The sequence below is a fragment of the Dasypus novemcinctus genome, chromosome 18, assembly GCF_030445035.2.
Source record: "Dasypus novemcinctus isolate mDasNov1 chromosome 18, mDasNov1.1.hap2, whole genome shotgun sequence".
NCBI classification, from domain to species: domain Eukaryota; kingdom Metazoa; phylum Chordata; class Mammalia; order Cingulata; family Dasypodidae; genus Dasypus; species Dasypus novemcinctus.
Window position 1 is genome coordinate 44,170,643 of NC_080690.1, and position 17,783 is coordinate 44,188,425.

Genomic DNA, 17,783 nt, shown 5'->3' on the forward strand with positions numbered 1-17,783 from the left:
AGTGCTTTTCTACTTCTGGAAACAGGGTTTTTTCCTGGTTTTGTATACGTCTTTAATATGCCATTTCCTTCTCAGGCCTCAAGGTACCCAGCAATTCTGAGTCAAAGAATAACAAACATACATGCCTCAGCATTCCAAAAACCAGTTCAGAAAAACAATATTAAGTAGGCGTGAAGGTAAAATGAGACCTATGAATTGTTTAGGTAAGGATTAATGGTGTCGGTTCCAAACCGCTTGTACCTTGAGGTGACTCCGTAAATTCAAGAACAGGAAAAAAAAACAGTCCTATTAATACAACCTTGCCCAAGAAAATGTCTGCATTTGCTCTCCTCCTACTTGGCCTGTGGCAAATTTTATGGTTTTATGTGAGCAAATCCAGAATTGGGTTGATAAACAGAGCACAGAGAGGACCTTACATTATTTCTTTTGTTGTTGTTGTTTTTTTTAAGGAGGTACCAAGGATTGAACTCAGGACCCCGTACATGGGAAGCAGGTGCTCAGCCACTGAGCTACACCCGCTCCCTTGCATTATTTAACTGAAAGTGCCTCCATGTCCAGAACACCAGCCACCCCATCCCAAGAAACTGCCGAGAAGCTGGCAAGGAAGCGCAGCGCAGACCTGTGGGGTTCCCAGGGTTGATGATGCAGAGCACCTTGGGGTCACAGTGGCCTTTGGCCTCCCGCACAGCCCGCCGCAGCTCGTTCACGTCCAGGGCCCAGCAGTTCTCCTCATCCAGGTAGTACTTCACCTGGATGGCGTCCAGCTCTGAGATGACGGCTGAGTAGAGGGGATACTGCGGGATGGGGATCAGCACTCCAGTCCGCGACTTGCCACCCCCGGAGACCAGGATCTTCAGGATGGTCTACAAGTAGAAGCCACTTCTAGAGGGCCACCGCCACTCCCCAGCCCTTGGGGGCTGGCGGGCAGGCAGTCAGGCTGGGCGGCCCCCAGTCCAGCCTCCCACCAGCCACCCCACTGCCTGCTTCCAGTACCACCCTGCCCCAATGGCTGAACTTCCCCAAGTCTCCATTTCTTCCTCTGTAAAATGTGGTCTGAAGCCAGGAACAGACAAAAGAAAGTGTGTTCAAATTCTTATCAGAGGGTGTGGCACAAAGGTAAGGACTCAGTACTTGCTAGTGATTTTTCAGAGGCATGTGGCAGTCTTCTAAAGCAATAGGTCCCTTAACTAGACTTGTCACAGACCCTACCCTCTGGAACTCTGACTCTGTCTGGGTTGGGGCCCAGGAATCTGTCCTATCAGTAAATATCAGAGCCCAAGTTAAAAAGTCCCCCAGATGGGGATCGTTGAAATGGGATAAAACTGAATACCATCTACTGCCACCAGGTGGTGTTTTGATGTTTGCAAAGCTGAGTGGGCTGAGCATTCATAAGATTCCAGAGAGGCCAGGCTGTGGGAATCCTGTGGGGTAACGTTAGAGGTGGAGCTAATTAACTGAATTAATAAGCCAAAGCTCTCTGCAGGATGAGTTCCCCTCATACACAGTCTTAGGTCCCTTCTCAAGCTGCAAGAATGTCACCAGATCGAAAAGGGCAATGACTAGATTCTTTTCACAGAAGCTTATAGATACCTCCTCCCTCCTCAGGAGCCTCTGCCCATATCAAGGCCTCTCTGGGGATCTGAGGGACAGCAGGACATAAAATGGAAGGGGCCATGGGTGGGCACTGGAGCCCCGTTAGAATCCCAAGTGCCATGAAGGATGACTGAAAAGTAGGCAGATCAACTCAGGCCTCAGTTTCCTCATGCACTGCAGTAAGTTTAATGCATTTGGATACTCTGGAAAAGGAATAAAGCACTGAACACACATCAAAAGCAATTAGGGCCTCTGGAGGCCAGCAGACAAAGATAACCCCATTAAAGGAAGGGGTCAGACAGCAAACCGCCCCTGAGGAACAGGGAAAGAAATGGTGACACCCAGCATTGAACCGGGCCATGGGAGCAGCCTGCCAATGGGGGATGGTGGGGCCACAGGTCACTCAATGTAGGATTTTAGACTCCTCCTACAAGTACCTATTAATACCGATACCCACCTCCGCTCTCGCCTCCTAAATGGTCCCTTCACATCTGCTATGCCTCCTCCCAGCCAAAGTCGAAATTTAAGAAGATGAATCTACACGTCACCCTCTTAACTTCAAAACCTTCACAGGCTCTCTCTTGCTCTTAAGGACAAAAACCCAAATCCTTCAAGTGGCCTCCAAGGCCCTGCAGGACTCGCCCCCATCTGCCTCTCCAGCACCATATCTGCAACTGTCTCTCACTGCCGTGCTCATCCACCCTCTCTTTCTACTTCCAAACACGGGGCCTCCCTCCAGTTCAAGGCCTTTGCATAGGATGACCTTCTGTCCAGAACACACTCCCTTCCCTGCCTTCCCCAGTTCACTCCTATATGTCTATCCTTCAAATCTCTGCTCAGCATTCCTTGGCTCACCTTCCCTCCTGCCACCCCTTCCTCACCCAGGCCCTGGACTAGGTCAGAGTCCCTACAGCTCTTCTGTAGCACTGTGGAAGGGAAACTGAAAGTTAGTGATACGACAATGTTAATGCTAGCCTGCTCCAGCACTTGTGTGGGAACAGAAGCCAAATGTGTTTCTTTCTCCATAATCTCCTAGCACCTGGCATAGTGCCTGGCAGAAGAGGAACACTGATGCTGCCAGACGGTTGGGCACCCTTAAGTGCCGAATGACTCCTCTCAAGCTGGGCTGGCTGAATACACTTAGGAGGGAAATCAAGGCTGCAGTGTATTCCAGGTTCATGGAGAGTAAACAAGGCGAGGACAATAGGTTTACCAGGGCAGGTGGAACAGAAGGCAGCCAACTCCTCCCAGGCCTGTCTCCCTGCTAGCCAGCTCACACTCTTGGTTCCACCACACACTGAATAACAATGAGCCACCCTCCCACATACAGAAATGCCATCGCTAGCACCAGTGGTCAGGTAGATGTTGTCTGGGTCTGCAGGCACGCCACCATCTCTCCTGGTGATATAGGCAGCCACATCTTCGCGGATACAGTTGACACCCTGGCTAGCACTGTAAGATCCTGTAAGACAGCAAGCAAGACAGCCACTAGAGGCAGGATATCTGGTTCAATGGAGTCGGTAAAGTGTTCATACAATTAACTGGGGTTGGGAGAAAGGAAGAGAGGTCGGCAGTTGGGGCCCCACTCCCACTGCTCTGGGCTTTGTAATTGTGGCAATCTGCTAAACTACCTATCTGGGCTTCATGCACCCATTCAACCACCTTATCCATCCATTCATCTATCCATCCATCCATCCACCCACCCATCCATCCGTCCATCTGTCCACTCATCTACCTGCTCATCTATTCATCCAGCCAACCATCTGCTCATCCATCTACCCACCCACCCATTCATCTGCCTATCTATCTACCCATCCATCAAATTGTCCACTCATCCACCCAATATTTACTGAGTACCTACTATATGTCAGGCCCCAGCTTCTAATCTACTGTCCAAATTCCCATTTTACTCATTCTCCTCGCTTTTTATACATGTGCTACAACAATAAGTCATTACAATGGGAAGTCCTCTGCTTTTATCTCTGCTGCCACACATCATTCCACAGAGCTTGAGAGAATGGGTCTCACCTGTGGTGTTCCAAAATGGTAATGCCTGGACGCATAATTAGCCCCCAGAACCCTGTCCAACACCAACCACAGATCCCTGGAGCTGCCGGTATGCCCCACATGTCAACATCCTCCAGCTGCCATCTGGGGTTTAAAAGTCAGGCCACCATGTATATGAAGTTCAAAATCAGTCAAAACTAATCCATGGTGCCGGACGTCAGAAGAGTTGTTACCTCCAGGGGTGGGGAATGTTAACTAGTGTACATGTGTAAAAGCTATTCAAGCAATTTATTTTGTACTTCTGGGCTCCCTTTCTCAGAAACTTTCCAACTTCTTTCAATACTCTCTTCTCTGCTCCATGGGACCTGGCCATCCCACCCCAGCTAGGCCTTTGTTCTTTCCTGCCTCAATCCCACCAGCCCCTTGAATTCCAAGGCCTTCACCCACTAGCAACCTCCCTGCTCCTGCAGACCAAAGACCTTCCACTCTTCTGAGAAGGTTCCTAGGTTTACTTTTGCCCTTAGATCTTATTTTATGCTCTAAACCACACTGATCCTTCAAGGCTCAGTTCTAGTCTGTCCCCAGGGGGTCTACCCTACCCTCAGACCCTGTCCTGGGCTATAACTTCTCCAGTTATTTTAGACAAATGAAACCCTGTCTTGAGGGCAAGGACTGTTACCTATTTATCCTAGAGCAGCCAGCCCACTGATAGCCCCTGCTCCCCCACACCACCACTGAAGACCCACTGCCCTGGTGGCCAAACTGCCTCCCATGGACAACCCAACTGGCACCATGTCCACCACGAACTTCCCCAGCCTCACCTCATGCCACCACACACACTGGCCCCTTCACTCCATCAGGGCCATTTTAAACCTCAGGGCCTTTGCACATGCTGTCCTCGCTGCCTGGCATGCCCTTATAGGTTCCCCCTTACCCATCCTTCAGGTCTCAGCTTGAATTCCACTTTCTCCCTCTACATTAGAATCCCTTGTTATAACCCCTCAGCTCCCTACTCTTTCCCTTAGCACTCATCAAAACTGGGGGTTATGGATTTGAATGACTTTTTAATTTTAATTTTTTATTTTTTAAAGATACATAGATCATACAAAATGTTACATTAAAAAATATAAGAGGTTCTCATATACTCTACTCCCCAAACCCCCACTCCTCCCATATCAACAACTTCTCTCATTAATATGACACATTCAGGGCGGCAGACTTGGCCCAGTGGTTAGGGCATCTGTCTACCACATGGGAGGTCTGCGGTTCAAACCCCAGGCCTCCTTAACCCATATGGAGTTGGCCCATGTGCAGTGCTGATGCACATAAGGAGTGCCGTGCCACGTGGGGGTGTCCCCTGCATAGGGGAGCCCCATGCGCAAGGAGTGCGCCCTGTAAGGAGAGCCACCCAGCGCAAAAGAAAGTGTACCCTGCCCAGGAATGGTGCTGCACGCATGGAGAGCTGACACAACAAGGTGACGCAACAAAAAGAAACACAGATTCCCGTGCCACTGACAACAACAGAAGTGGACAAAGAAGAAAGCAAATAGACACAGAACAGACAACGGGGGTGGGGGGGGAGGGGAGAGAAAAAAATAAATAAATAGATCTTTAAAAAAAAAATGTGACACATTCAATGCACTTGAATACATTTTGAAGCACTGCTACATAGCATGGACTATAGTCGACATATCCATTCCATTCAGTGGATACATAATATCCTGCCATCTGTCCCCGCAATATCACTCAGGACAACTCCAAGTCCCGAAAATGCCCCTATATCATACCCCCCTTCCACCCTCCCTGCCTCCAGCAACCTCCGCGGCCACTGTCTCCACACTAATGATACAATTTCCTCCACTACTATGGATGGTTTCTTTTTAATGTCTGTTCCCCTCAAATCCAACAGTGGACTTTGTGAGAGCAGAAACTCCCTCTGTACCATTCATGCCCTCAGTGCCTAGAACAGTGCCTGGAACATGCAGTGTGCTCAGTGTGGAGCAGGCAGACAGACACATGCCTCCCGCCTCCCCCAGGCATGGGCGAAGTTGCCTTCAATTCTCTTTTGTCCAAGACCCAACTTGAGAACTGGAAAAGTTTTAAAGGCCCTAAGTGAGGGCTTGTGTACATACTCAACAACCCGTGCCTGGGTCCACATGGCCTTGGAGGACACGGAGGACAAAGAGGACGAGAGCCTATTTCCTGACCAATACGGGCAAGTAGTCAGGCTGATGGGGCTCGGCCGACAGAGAGCAGCACTTCCGGGCCTGCCCGTTGGCATGTCCCACCCTCACCTGCCATTGGCGGGGCTTCTCCTTATCCAAAAGCTTTACACAGTGCTAACCTCCCCAGTCAGCTCCCAGGTGGGTAACAAAGCACTTTCCGTTCAAGGATGAGGCAAGAGGCTCAGAGCCAGCCTAGCTCACCTGTGCGCTGGTGAGCACTGAGCAGGTCGTGAAACCCGGTGGACTCACTGGGCCCTTGCTACCACACTCTAGGAGTGGCCTCCCATGAACTCAGCTGCCCTATTCCATTCCCCCAGAGGTCCTATTCCATCCCCCCAGCCCTGGCTGACACAGAGTTGCAAAAGCTGGCTGACACACAGACTGCTGTTTCATCAAAGATCCCCAGCTCTGCCCCTCCCACGACTGACACACAGAAGGCAAACTCTCCCTCCCTCCCTCCCGCTCATCCCTCCTCTTGCCTGGGGCTCCCAGGAGGCTCAGATCCACAGCCACCAGGTCTCTGAGAAGTGCCTTTGTCCTCTGGGCTATGCCAGTCCAGGCAAGAGAGGGGCCTCAGGCTATCAGGCTGTTCTCTGCCGACCTGCAGCTTAGGCCTTGGCACCCAAGGCCACCGGCCCAGACACCACACAGGCTGGCTGGCAGGAATGCAAGGGATGGGTGGCCCCTTGATGAGAGGACCACCACACAGGACAGGGCCCAGGCTTGCGCAGAGGGCTAGCAGAATGACTGCCTGCAGGAGGGTCTGCACAGGGCTCTCAGTAAAGAGGTAGAACATTAAAAGGTACGGGGAGAGGCAGGAAGAGGTTAGAGAAAAGCAAGGGCAGCAAGCCTCAAGAGCCCCGGGTCGCCCTCAGTGCTGCGATCTGGAACATTATGAGGTCACATATCCTAAAAAAAAAAGCTCTAAGAATAACTGATTTCCTCAGGGCAAGGGAAGGGGGACAAACAAACATACAGAAGAATATGAGATGAAAACAAAGAAGTGGGAGTTCAGAGGCTGGAAAATCCATCTCAGTAGGGAAGGGAGAGAGACTCATTTTCACTCGACAGGGGCCACCTTCCAGGTTCTCCCTCCACGGAATCCTACCTACCTGGCATGCTCTAGGGTGAGCTTCCAGGCAAAGCGCAGCAAAGGCCAGGGCAACGGGATCTCAGGCAGCCTGAAGTGAGCCATAAACAGGAGCCAACCCAGCGCTAGTCTTGCCCAACCATCAGCCACCGCCTCCTGCACAGTGCAGGGATGTATGTTCAGAGTTGAGGTTCCCAGAGATATGCTATGCTTCCACCCAGCCTTCTGCTGCTAAGGCCGGTCACTGGCATTAAACCTTTGCTCTGATGCAAAGCCCAACTGTTGAAGCTAGCTCCCAGGGGCTAAACCGTTTATACCTAAAGTGCTCTGATAAGCCCAAAAGACTGCATTTTCACCACCAGCTCAGCAAACAAGGGGCTGCCAGAGGTGTTTACTCCGCACATTGGCCAGCCCAGACACACTCACACTCACTCACACGTATCACCCTCATGCAGGGCCAAGTCCAGGCCCATGCTGTGGACACACGTTCACCTCACGCCTGCCAGGGCCTGGCAAGTTGGGGCCTCACCCAGGCTGTTCCCGCCACAAGCCTGAAGGATCCGCCGGGCTCGTTTCTTAGCATCTTCCGGGAAGCTGGGGCTGTCCAACAAGTTTGGATAGGTGCAGAGTGCCATGACCTGGGGGAACAGAAGCATGGGCTGGATTCCCCGCACTCCCATCTCAGAACCCCAGAAGGGCACCAAGACCCCGGGCAGAAGGCATGGGAAGAGGGTGACTTGAGGGTCAGTGCTGCAGCAGGCCTCTCCGGACAGTGGGAGCTTGAGGAGTAGGTGGGGAGCAGGACCGGGGCTCCCTGCAGCCAAAGGGGAGATAATAAGAGCAAGGCCTGGGCTCAGACAAGGGTGGAGCTGCAGAGAGCAAGGTGGCCACTCAGTCCCTGGGCTCACATACCCAGGACAAGAACCTAGGGTATCCAGAGCAGGGGCCAGGTGGGTCCCAGCTGGCAGGAGCAGAACTGCACAGTTCCTCCTTATAGCTGGAGGTGCCTTCCACACACTCTGGGTCCCTTTGCCCGGACTCCTTGCCAGGTCCAAAAACCATCAACTCCCTTATCTATGTAACAGAGAAAACCACCCTAGCCTCACAAATTGAGAGAACTAAGCAAGGAAATGGTGTGAGAGTATTTGGTAAAGCCCAGTTCACTGGGCAAGTTTGTGCTGGCAGCAGTAGGGGGTGGGGAGGGGGCTCTGCCAGGAGCATGAGGGCTCAGGACACACGGCTCTGACCCCAGTCCTTGGCTTTGGATGGGTCCTGCTTTTTGGAGCCAGCTTTCCTTCATGGGTCCAGTGGCAGAGGCCAGGCCTGCCCTCTTTGCAAGGGTACCCGTGAAGGTCAGAGTAGATGCGTGAAGAGTGGAGAAGGCAGCACAGGGCAGGAGGCTGCATATGGGAATGTGACTGCCAGCTGGAAGAGGCTGAGGCAGAGGAGTCCATCTGTGCCCTGTGACCAGGCATGGGTGGGTAACTTCTGTGGGGAGAGGCCACTCAACACTCCCCTCCTCCCCCAAAGCCACAGCTTCCAGAATGCGGCCCAACTTCCTCGGCAGGGTTGCTCTGTTTGGGCTCCTCCTTGCTCCATCCACTCCCCTACCATGGGCCTGGCCTTGGGACTCTGGATTCCATGGCAGGCAGTCCAGAGGGCAGGCAGGAAAGGCCACAAGAGAGGGTGGGTGGACAGTCCTCAGCCCCTACCAGCCTCGGTCCTCTACTCCACGACCCTGAGTACACTCCCCCAGGGACTGCCAGCTAAGGCCCCCATTCCCCCTACTTCCCCTCAGAGTGGGGGAAGCCCCAGGCAGCAGAGCAGGGAATAGGGGGCTGGGGAGCTCAGTGCTCAACTTGCCTGCCTGCCCCAGCCCTGTGAAACTTCACCACAGACAAGGACAATATTATGCAACCAAACAGGTCTCAGTTCTACTCCACACAAAAAAAGGCTTCCCACAGCTGGGTCTCCAGCCTCAGTACAGGCTGTCTTATGGCATTCCCTTATGCCCCAGCCCATCAACCCCACAATTTTGTTCTACGCAGCATCCTCATGCTCAAATTGAAATGATGAAGCCCACCTCTTCCTGGAGCCCTCAGGAGCCAGCTGGACTTCAGGGTGGAGCTGCTGAAGAGCACCAGCTGACAATGGCCCCATTCCCCACACACGCCATCTCACCAAGTCCCCTGCCATCCTCCAAAGGATGACTTGGCGATCTCCACTTGCCCAACTGCCCAGCTGGTTAGCGTGAGGGCCAGGACACAAAGCCAGGGGTCTGGCTGGGGAAGCCGCGTCGTGACCACCACACACCACTCCTGGCCCCCTGGCCTCTACATCTCTCCTGGGCTGCTGCCAACCCCGAGACTAACTCAGCATCCACAACCACAAACCAGGAGAAGCGTCCCTGGGAACCATGTGCACCAGACCAACCCCAAAACTGAGTTTAAGGGAGAGAAAGGGAGAGAACTTGGGGGCTAAGACTTCATTGGCACCTCTATGAGGGACTGTGGTGCCTACTATGTTCCAAGGGGACTGTGTGGACAAGGAGGAGAGGCAAGAGGAGTTGTTTGGTCCTATAACCTCAGAGTGGCCCCATCCAGCCCTGACCCCCTGGCTCTCCCAGCAGCCTCTGCCCCTAAGGGACAGCTTACCTGTCGGAGGAAGGTGATTGGCTGCTGGCCCATGGCATGGGCATCCCCAATGTTGGCACGGATGACCTCAGTGAAGGGTTTTTTAATACCCTGAGCAGAGAGAAGGCAACAAGTGGTTATTTAGAGACACTGAGATTTTGGTTTCCAGAGGCTGAGCAGTGCTCCCTCAGGATATTAACAAGTACTCATATATTTTTTCCCTGAAAAACAGCATGGCAGTTTATTAAAAAGTTAAACATAAAACTCCTGCCCAACCCAATAATTCTACTCGTGTTCCTACACAAGAGAAATGATAATGTGTCTACACAGATAAGCAAATATTCATAGCAGTGCTATTCACAACTGCCCCAAATTAGAAACAACCCAACTGTCCATCAATGGATGAATGGATAAACAAAATGTGGCATAGCCATTCAATGGAATACCACTCAGCAGTAAAAAGAACAAACTACTGGTAAATGCTACAACATGGACAAACCTCAAAAACATGCTCAGTGAAAATACGACAGATGAAAAAGATTACATCATGCATGATTTCACATGTATCATGTCCAGAAAACAACGTCTACAGAGACAGGAAAAAACGAATGGCTTCCTGAGCTCACGGTAGTACTGGGAATTGACTACAAACAGGCCTGAGGATGTTTTGGGGTAACAAAAATGTTCCAAAACTGTATTCTGGTGAGGATGGAACAGCTTTATAAACTTACCAAGAGTCACTGAATTGTGCGCGTACAGATATATATCACTGTATGTAGTAAACTAAGCACTCATATTTTGAGCCTTACCAGGTGATAGGCACTATGCCAAGCCCTTAATATGCCTGATCTCCCTCAACCTTCAGAGCCACCCCATGCCAAAACGACTGTTAATTCCACTTTACAGATGAGGAAACTGAGGCTCCCAAGGGTGAAGAAACTTGCCCAAAGTCACAGAATTGGTAAGTTCTGGGATTGAGCCCAGGAAGCCAGGCTCCAAGCTTCTCTGCTTAACCATTATGCTCCACTGCCCCTTCTTTCTGGAGAGGCTGGAAGAGATTTCCAGGCTGCTGGCACATCCTGAGACAACTGCAGGCCTCTGACCCAACTGCAGGCCTCTGACCCAACCGCAGCCTCACAATGATATCTAAAAGAAGGCTCTTGAGCAAATGTGGTAGGTAGGAGGAAGCAGGGGTCAGCATTAGAACACACCAGATGTCAGGGAAAGAGAACCCCACAACTCCTTAGCACTGCCCCCAAGCATAGTTCCACCTCTACACCTAAGTAAATGGCCAGGGACCCTGAGGACCCCTCAATCCAGGATCATCCACAGCAAGGAACTCTCAGGGTTGTCTCCTTGCAACCTTGCCTTTGCAGAAAGAACAGGGCTAATATTCACATTTTAAGCAAAAGACATCAGGGATGAAAAGGCTGACTGAAAAGCAAAATCAAGGCCATTGCTTGAGCAACATGGTTAGCTCAGAAATGAGGTCACAGAAGAGGGGCTGAGAGACCCTTCCAATGCCCCTGGGGAAGCAACTGAAGGCTACCTCTCCGCCAGCCAGCTGCTACAAAGCGGAACATGCAGTTTAGCTTTGAGCACTGTGGGATCTGGAAACTGGGGGAGGTTCCCTGATAAGTCCAGAAACAGCCAGGCCAAGAACAGGAACCAATAACAGGTTCAATAATCTCCCATGGTGGTTGAGAAGATTATCTGACTGAACACAGAGCACAGATATCATTGTCTTACAAATCAAGACAAGGGATAAGGTTATAAGGGTCACTGTGGAAAAAGAAAGGGATGGGGCAAGGAGGTGTCAGTGTCATTGGGTGGCCTGGGGAGAGGGCCTGGCCAGCTCCTCATCTCTAGCTGTCCTTTCCCCAAAGACACTCCAAATACAGATTCTAAAAAGACAACTCTATGGTCTTGACTGTTTTTTCCCTTCCGTTCCATGCAATGTGTGAATGAAAGCAACTTGCAAATTCTTTGCCTTTTATTTTTATCAGTAACATGAAACTCAAGTAAATAAAACAAAAACTAGCAGCCTTGAGACAAAAGCAGCAGCAAAACAAGTCTCCTAGCATAGGTTCCCAGTCAAACAGGCATCCCTGAGCCCAGCCTGAAGAAATTCCATTTGTTTCTGGAGCAAGGAGGCATGGAGAAAGGTTGGGGAGGGTACCTCAGGAATGGTCCTGGACACTTGCAAACAGATCAGGGACTGGTAAGTCTCTAACAGCTATGTTTCTAGGGGGGAAAGAGGGCCTTTTAAATCTCTTGTGTCCCTTCCAGCAAGTTCTTCAGGCCTGGCCAAGGTGGAGGAAGAGAAGAAGCTAATGTGTCTGGTGAGCCAGGGCAGGGGGGCAGCCAGGAGGCACATAGGTTGTGGGCGTGCAGTCCCAGGGCTCACTCTGCAGGCGGGCGCCAAGAAGGCTGGAGGTGGGTAGCTGCCCAAGTCACAGGGTACAGGGGCGGGCCTGACCCACCCCCTGGCACCAGCTCCCACTGCCAGCCTGACTGAAATGCCACAGCCCTCGCCTGGCTGGCTGAGTGCAGGTGACTTCCGTGGTGGCACAGTCCATTTTCTGATAGGGAATAAATCTGTCACAGACATGAGGGCTAGGAACCAATATAGCCCACTCCAGGGTGAGAACAATGCCTGGAACAGAGCCTCTCCCTGCACTGCTTAACCAGTTCAAGGCCTGTCACAAGGAGCCTGGGAACATGGAGCACCTCCTTTCTTGGGTCTGGGCTCCTACAGCCCCTGACACTGCTCTGATGGATGAGCTGTGGTGGTAAACTGGCTCCCTTGAATAGGCAAGGGGGGGACGGGGCTAAGCCCACCAGTCAAGGGCCATCAGAGAGGACACGGTTCTGGGCACCTACATCTGGGTCCACATGAAACATATGGGCTGGGAAATATCAAGAAGCCTGGGGCAGACCCCTGCCCACTGACTCAGGCCTGGTAGGCACACCCAAAGGTGATCTCATCTCAGCCAGACCCCAGGGCCCTGTTGAGTCAGAGGCACTAACAAGCATATAGCACCCTGCTTTCCTCTCACGGCATCCTAGAGCCCACCTGTCTAATCCATCTGCACACACCCAGCCCAGAGCTGCCTCCCTGTAGGGAAGGTCCTGCCCGGAGTGGCGGTAGGGGAGTGGAAATGCTTAGGTAGGATCATGGAAAAGGCTCCCAGGCTCTGGGGATGGCATATTTCAGAGCATGTTGGAGAGTAGAAGAAAATAGGCTCACCATTGGCCTTCCCACCTCCGAGATGAGGGTTAAGGGGTCGATGGATGGACCAACAGGCACAAAGGCAGTTTCCTCACACAAGGGATGGCTCTTGTCATTTCATGTGACATGTGGGTGAAGGCTGGGTGGGACGATCACCCCCCCAGAAGACCTGCCTCCTTCTCATTCAACAAATACTTATTCATCACCCATGCCCAGGTGACAGGGTGAGCAAAGCAGAGGAAGCCACCGGCATGGGGAAGGGGCCCAGCAGGGGGTGGAGGAAGAGGGTACACCAGGCCCCACAGACAGCGCAGCAAGTGAAAAGGCCCCAAGGCTCACGCTGGGAGGGTAGGGCACAGACAAGAACCCTACAGAAAGTTCTAGAAAGAGGCCCCAGAAACCAACCCCAATTTGACCCTATGCTCCCTGAAGGCAGCTTTGTTTCACAGCTTAGAGACTGAGGCTTAGCTCAGGGTCTGGTCTGGGCCATCAGGGAAAGCAAAAGAAGGCATGGAAGAAATCAGAGCTGTGGCTCAGGTGACTAAGAGATTAGGTAGGAATACCAAGGGCTGAGTTTCCTAGACTTTCTTAAGCAACCAAGCAGAGAAGGCTGGGTGCCGGCCCTGGGGCTCTGTGGGTGGGTCAACTGGAGAAGCAGCCGGGTGAAAGCTGAATGAGCTTCAAACAGGGTATTTCAGGAGAGCTAGGCAGAGAAGGCAAGCCCCAGAGAGCAGGTTCCCATACCCAGAACAACTGAGGAGGCCAGACTCACAGCACTTCACTGTCCAAGCAACTTGAGAAGAAAGACTCTTTAGAATCATAATTGGCTTCTAGAGGTTCAAATCCTGATGACTAGCAAGCCCTTAGCTGAAAGAAACTGGCTCTTTCTGAGAACAGAGCATTCTGAGTGACTTGCCTGGGGTCCATGGCGAGTCCAGGCATAACCCAGAATGCATGTCTGTAGGGACTTGGGCAAGGTAGCATGCTGGAAGGGTCTTCCCACTGGAGGCCTACTGTACAAATTTCTTTAAAGCAGTGTCACATCTAAACTCTAAAGAATAAACAACCATCTGTGCTCGGCACATCCAGGGGTTCCAGTCCTCATCCTTAGCCAGCTACAGCCTTGTGCTATACCTGTGTCCCCGCCTCTCTTTACCTGTGTTTGAAGGTAATATTCACTGCTTTTAACAGTGCTAACCAATTATGCTATTTTTGAAAGTCTTACCCTAACTGTGTGTAATTTTACAATTGGGAAAAGTGAAGCCATTTCCCTGTCTCCACCTGCACCCACCTCCAAATACAGCAAGGATAAAGAAAGCAGGTTGAAGGAAGAACTGACAGTTCTTTTAAAAAACCCTACTAATTACAGCTTATTTTAAGTGCTGTTCCAAATCAGCACCCAAGTACAGGATTTGGAAACTAAGAGATTCTCTGCCTTGGCACTGCTGTCAGAGAGGACCAACAGAGAGGCTGGGGGAAGAGGGCATCCCAGCTCACACTCACTAGCCTGCCCCCTCCTCCCTCAGGCTCCCCTGAGCATTCTCCACTTGTGTCAGAATAGCAATGACAGGAGCTCCGTTCATCAGCCACCCCCAAAGTCAAACACAGAAAGCACTTGCTGCCCAAATAGCCCATGCTGTTTGCAGAAGACTTGGGAAGCAATTCTATGAGATAGTACAAGTGCTTGGTACAACTAGAAACCATCTCGGGCCCCCCAGGACACCACAGCAGGACAAGGAGATGCAAAATTCAGGCAAGTGGGCACCTCCAAGCCCAGTGAGGCCCCTCCTCTTCTTTGACAGACTGGAGAAACTGAGGCCTAGGCAGGCTATGGGCTTTGCCCCATGTCACCCTATACCCTGTAAACTCTAGCCCATCCCATCTCAAAGAAAATCAAACTCCTTTTAGCAGCAGTCCAGTTTTGATCAATGCAGTTCAAAGCAAGAGGTTAAAAAAAAACAAAGCTGTGCAAAGCCAAGCCAAGCGCCCCATCCCCTACCCCCCACCTCCCAAAAGTGGAAAAAGATGGCTCTCTCAGAAGAGATATTATTTAAGATACCAAAGTAAGGACAGGAGGCTGTTTCCCTGGTAATGGAAGGTTTAAGTGAGGCTATGGTGGCCTAGCCAGGGCTCTATCTCTAGCATCTACAGCCATGCCCAGTACAAGGCAGGTACTCAATAAATCAAGAGAAATGAGTGAAAAGAACAAGAAGGGGTGAGCTTGAATGAAAACACCAGAGATTGTGGGTGGAGAGGAAGAACCCAGCTAATTTAGGGGTTGAAGGTGTGGCAGCAGCTGTCCCAGGCATAGTTCCATCTGGCCTAAATGACCAAGAAGTACTCCTACCTGCAATCATTGAGCCCCATTCCACTAGAAACCCTTTTCTGGTTCCCATCTTCCTACCAAAACACACAATAAACTCTGGGCTCGGCACAGAAGACCCCACCCACCTTTTCCATTCATCTCTCACATCCTCTTCTAGTCTCTCCACATAGCACCATCCCCCTTCCCCACCAGCCCAGGACTTGCTTAACCTCCTGCCTTTGCTCAGAGCACTGCTCCCACCTGGAATGCTCTCTCCTTTTCTCTGTCCACTAAAAAAATCCCTGCAGTCCTTAAAAACTGGGATAAGAGGACATTCAGACCCAGGAAATAGTAAGGCAGCCAGCTCCCTGAAGGCAAAGGCAGCATCTCTTCAGGGATGTCCAGATAATTTCTTCACTCTCCAGTGAAAAGTGATTAAGGGGACAACTTAATTTCAGCCTATTCAATTCTCCTATTGCCACAAAGAGAAGCAGCTCCAGCCTGTCTGAAGGCAACAAGAAGCAGAGCAAAAACACAGTTCTCTGCCCCTGGCCTACCTCCAGGACAAGAAAGTGCAGAAATGAAGCCGGGTTTCTAAAGGGCCAGGCTTTAAACTTAGCCTGGCAAGAAGCTGGCAGGGAGACACTGGACTCTGACTTGTCCAGCTCATTCTTTTATGTCAGCAGAACTGGGTGTCCTGACAGAGGTTTCTGCAGGGCTATGAACTTATCAAACCCTCAGAGTCCCGTGGGAATAGGGCCTAATCATAACCCTCATCATGGCAGCTCCTCCCATGCCTCCAAAGTTCACTAGGAGACCACCACATTGCACCTGAGAGATCAGGATCTGGAGCCACTGAGAGCAAGGTCAAGGAGTCCCCAGCCCCCATCTGGGTGAGAACTATCTTCAGCAAGCAGCTTCTTACAAATGTTAGGAGGGTGATGTTTTTGTAGATAACGCCTCTAGACTCTGCCTCCTGAATTCCACCCCAGAAAGGACTCTGGTATCCCACAGGGACCATCTCTTAAACCCGCCCCAGAAATTACTCCTGGCTGTCAGATCACTTTACAGGGAACTATGAACTCAAGCCAAGATCCCAGCCAGTCAGCTGCCAAAATGAAGAAAGTCCCAGTGCCACCTCACCAAGGCCCTAAAGGCACAAGCCTCCCAGACAGAACAAGATGTGGCTGGAAGCCCTGGGTCAGGCAAGGTTCCCCAAGGGGCCTGAAGGAATTGTACAGATGCTCCTCCAACCCCCTCCCCAGCCCACTCACTCTGGTCAGGGAATCCTTACTGGCAAGCTTCTGGAACAAACAAACCCTCCTCAGGGCCTCCTTTCTTACCTTCCAACCTCAAGTGGTTTCTCTCCCACCACCACCAACACCCCATTCCAAAACCTCCTCCGTTTTTTCTTCTTCAAGGCATTTTATTCATTACCTGAAACTCTTGATTATTCCTGCCCCCACTGGATCTTGGCTCCACGTGGGCAGGGAGCCCCCAGTGCACTCGGAGCCTGGCACTATGGGCCGCTCAATCATAATAGATGAATTCAACTCAACAAGCGAACCGTACTGGAGGGTCTTACTTCATGCCAAGTGACAGGCACTCGTGGGTAAAGGGATGGGAGGAGTGCATTCTCCCGTCCTAACTTAAGAACCCGGCTATGCGTAAGGGTACCCGGTGGTCGGACGTCAAAGGGGACAGCGCGCCCTCCGGTTCGCGGGCCCCGGCGCGTCGCTCACCCGCTGAAGCTCGAGCTCGATCTCGCCGGCTTTGAGTACGATGGGTCCCCGTACCGCGTACTCTACTGCCTTCACCTGCGGGTTCATGGACTCTAGCGTGAGGATGCGCTCGCGCGGGCTCCGCTCGGGCCGCACCTTGAGCACCGCAGAGGCCTCGGCGGCCGCGCTGCTTTGACTGCGGCCCCAGGAGCTCCGGGGCTGAGAGCTGCATCCCCGCCGGACTAAAGCCGCCGCCCGCTGCATTGCTCGCCTGCCCAGGGAAACCTAAACACAAAAAAAGAATGAGAAACACTCGTCACGCACAGGCCAAGGCGGGCACCCCCACCGCCACCCCCACCGCCACCCTCAGCCCCAGCCCCGGCTCAGGGCTCTTTCAGCGCGCGGTGCCAGCTGGCGACCGGGACCCTCCACCGTGCCACTGCAGCGCCCGAGAGCCGCACAGCCGGCCTTTGTAAAGCCGGTGCCCCGCGCATGCAACGTGCCTGCCGCCCAGCAGCCCCTCACCCCGCTCGGGCTAGCACGCGCGCCCCCAGCTGCTCCCCTGCTCGGTTTCCGCCGCCCGCAGCCGCATCCCCGCGCCGGGTGCTCGCACCACCCGGCCTCTGCGCTCGCACACCCACCACCGTCGAGCCCGCCCCCCGCGCGCCGCCCGCCCCCGCGCGCCGCCCGCCGGGTCTGGTAGTTCCGCCGGCCGTGCGCGGAGCTGGCGCAGGGCACAGGGCGAACTACAACTCCCACAATTCTTCGCGTCGCCCCGGGAGTGAACCAGGAGGGGGCCGGGCGGGGGCCGGGCAGAAGGCGGGAATGGTCCATCTGGCTCAGCCCCTCGCTTGAGGGCGCTTTGTCCTGGCTGGCGGCTGGGTTGGAGAACGAGAGCTGGGGCCGGGGCGGGACCGGGGTGGGGGACGTTCTTTTAGCGCCTTCAGCGAATGTGAGCTCTCTGGAGCTTCTCGCTG

At 52.6% G+C, this 17,783-nt stretch overlaps 1 protein-coding gene across 6 annotated transcripts in view; it reads right to left on the reverse strand.

Moving 5' to 3' along the window:
* The window catches only part of GPT2 (glutamic--pyruvic transaminase 2), a 166,522-nt gene extending 149,071 nt beyond the window's left edge, over positions 1-17,451 (reverse strand). For 3 of the 6 annotated variants that reach the window (XR_011646316.1, XR_011646315.1, XR_011646314.1), the window contains exons 1-6: positions 17,332-17,439; positions 16,828-17,091; positions 9,570-9,659; positions 7,445-7,553; positions 2,922-3,055; positions 620-863 (exon numbers count right to left, since the gene is read on the reverse strand). Coding sequence is in view for 2 of the 6 variants with exons in the window: in XM_004479680.5 (XP_004479737.1) it covers positions 620-863; positions 2,922-3,055; positions 7,445-7,553; positions 9,570-9,659; positions 16,828-17,070 (820 nt within the window). In the remaining 4 variants the exon portion in view is untranslated. Of the gene's footprint in view, positions 1-619; positions 864-2,921; positions 3,056-7,444; positions 7,554-9,569; positions 9,660-16,827; positions 17,092-17,309 lie in introns of all 6 variants that reach the window. The other 3 variants (XR_011646317.1, XM_004479680.5, XM_004479679.5) reach the window with 2 other exon arrangements.
* Between the last annotated feature and the right edge of the window lie 332 nt (positions 17,452-17,783).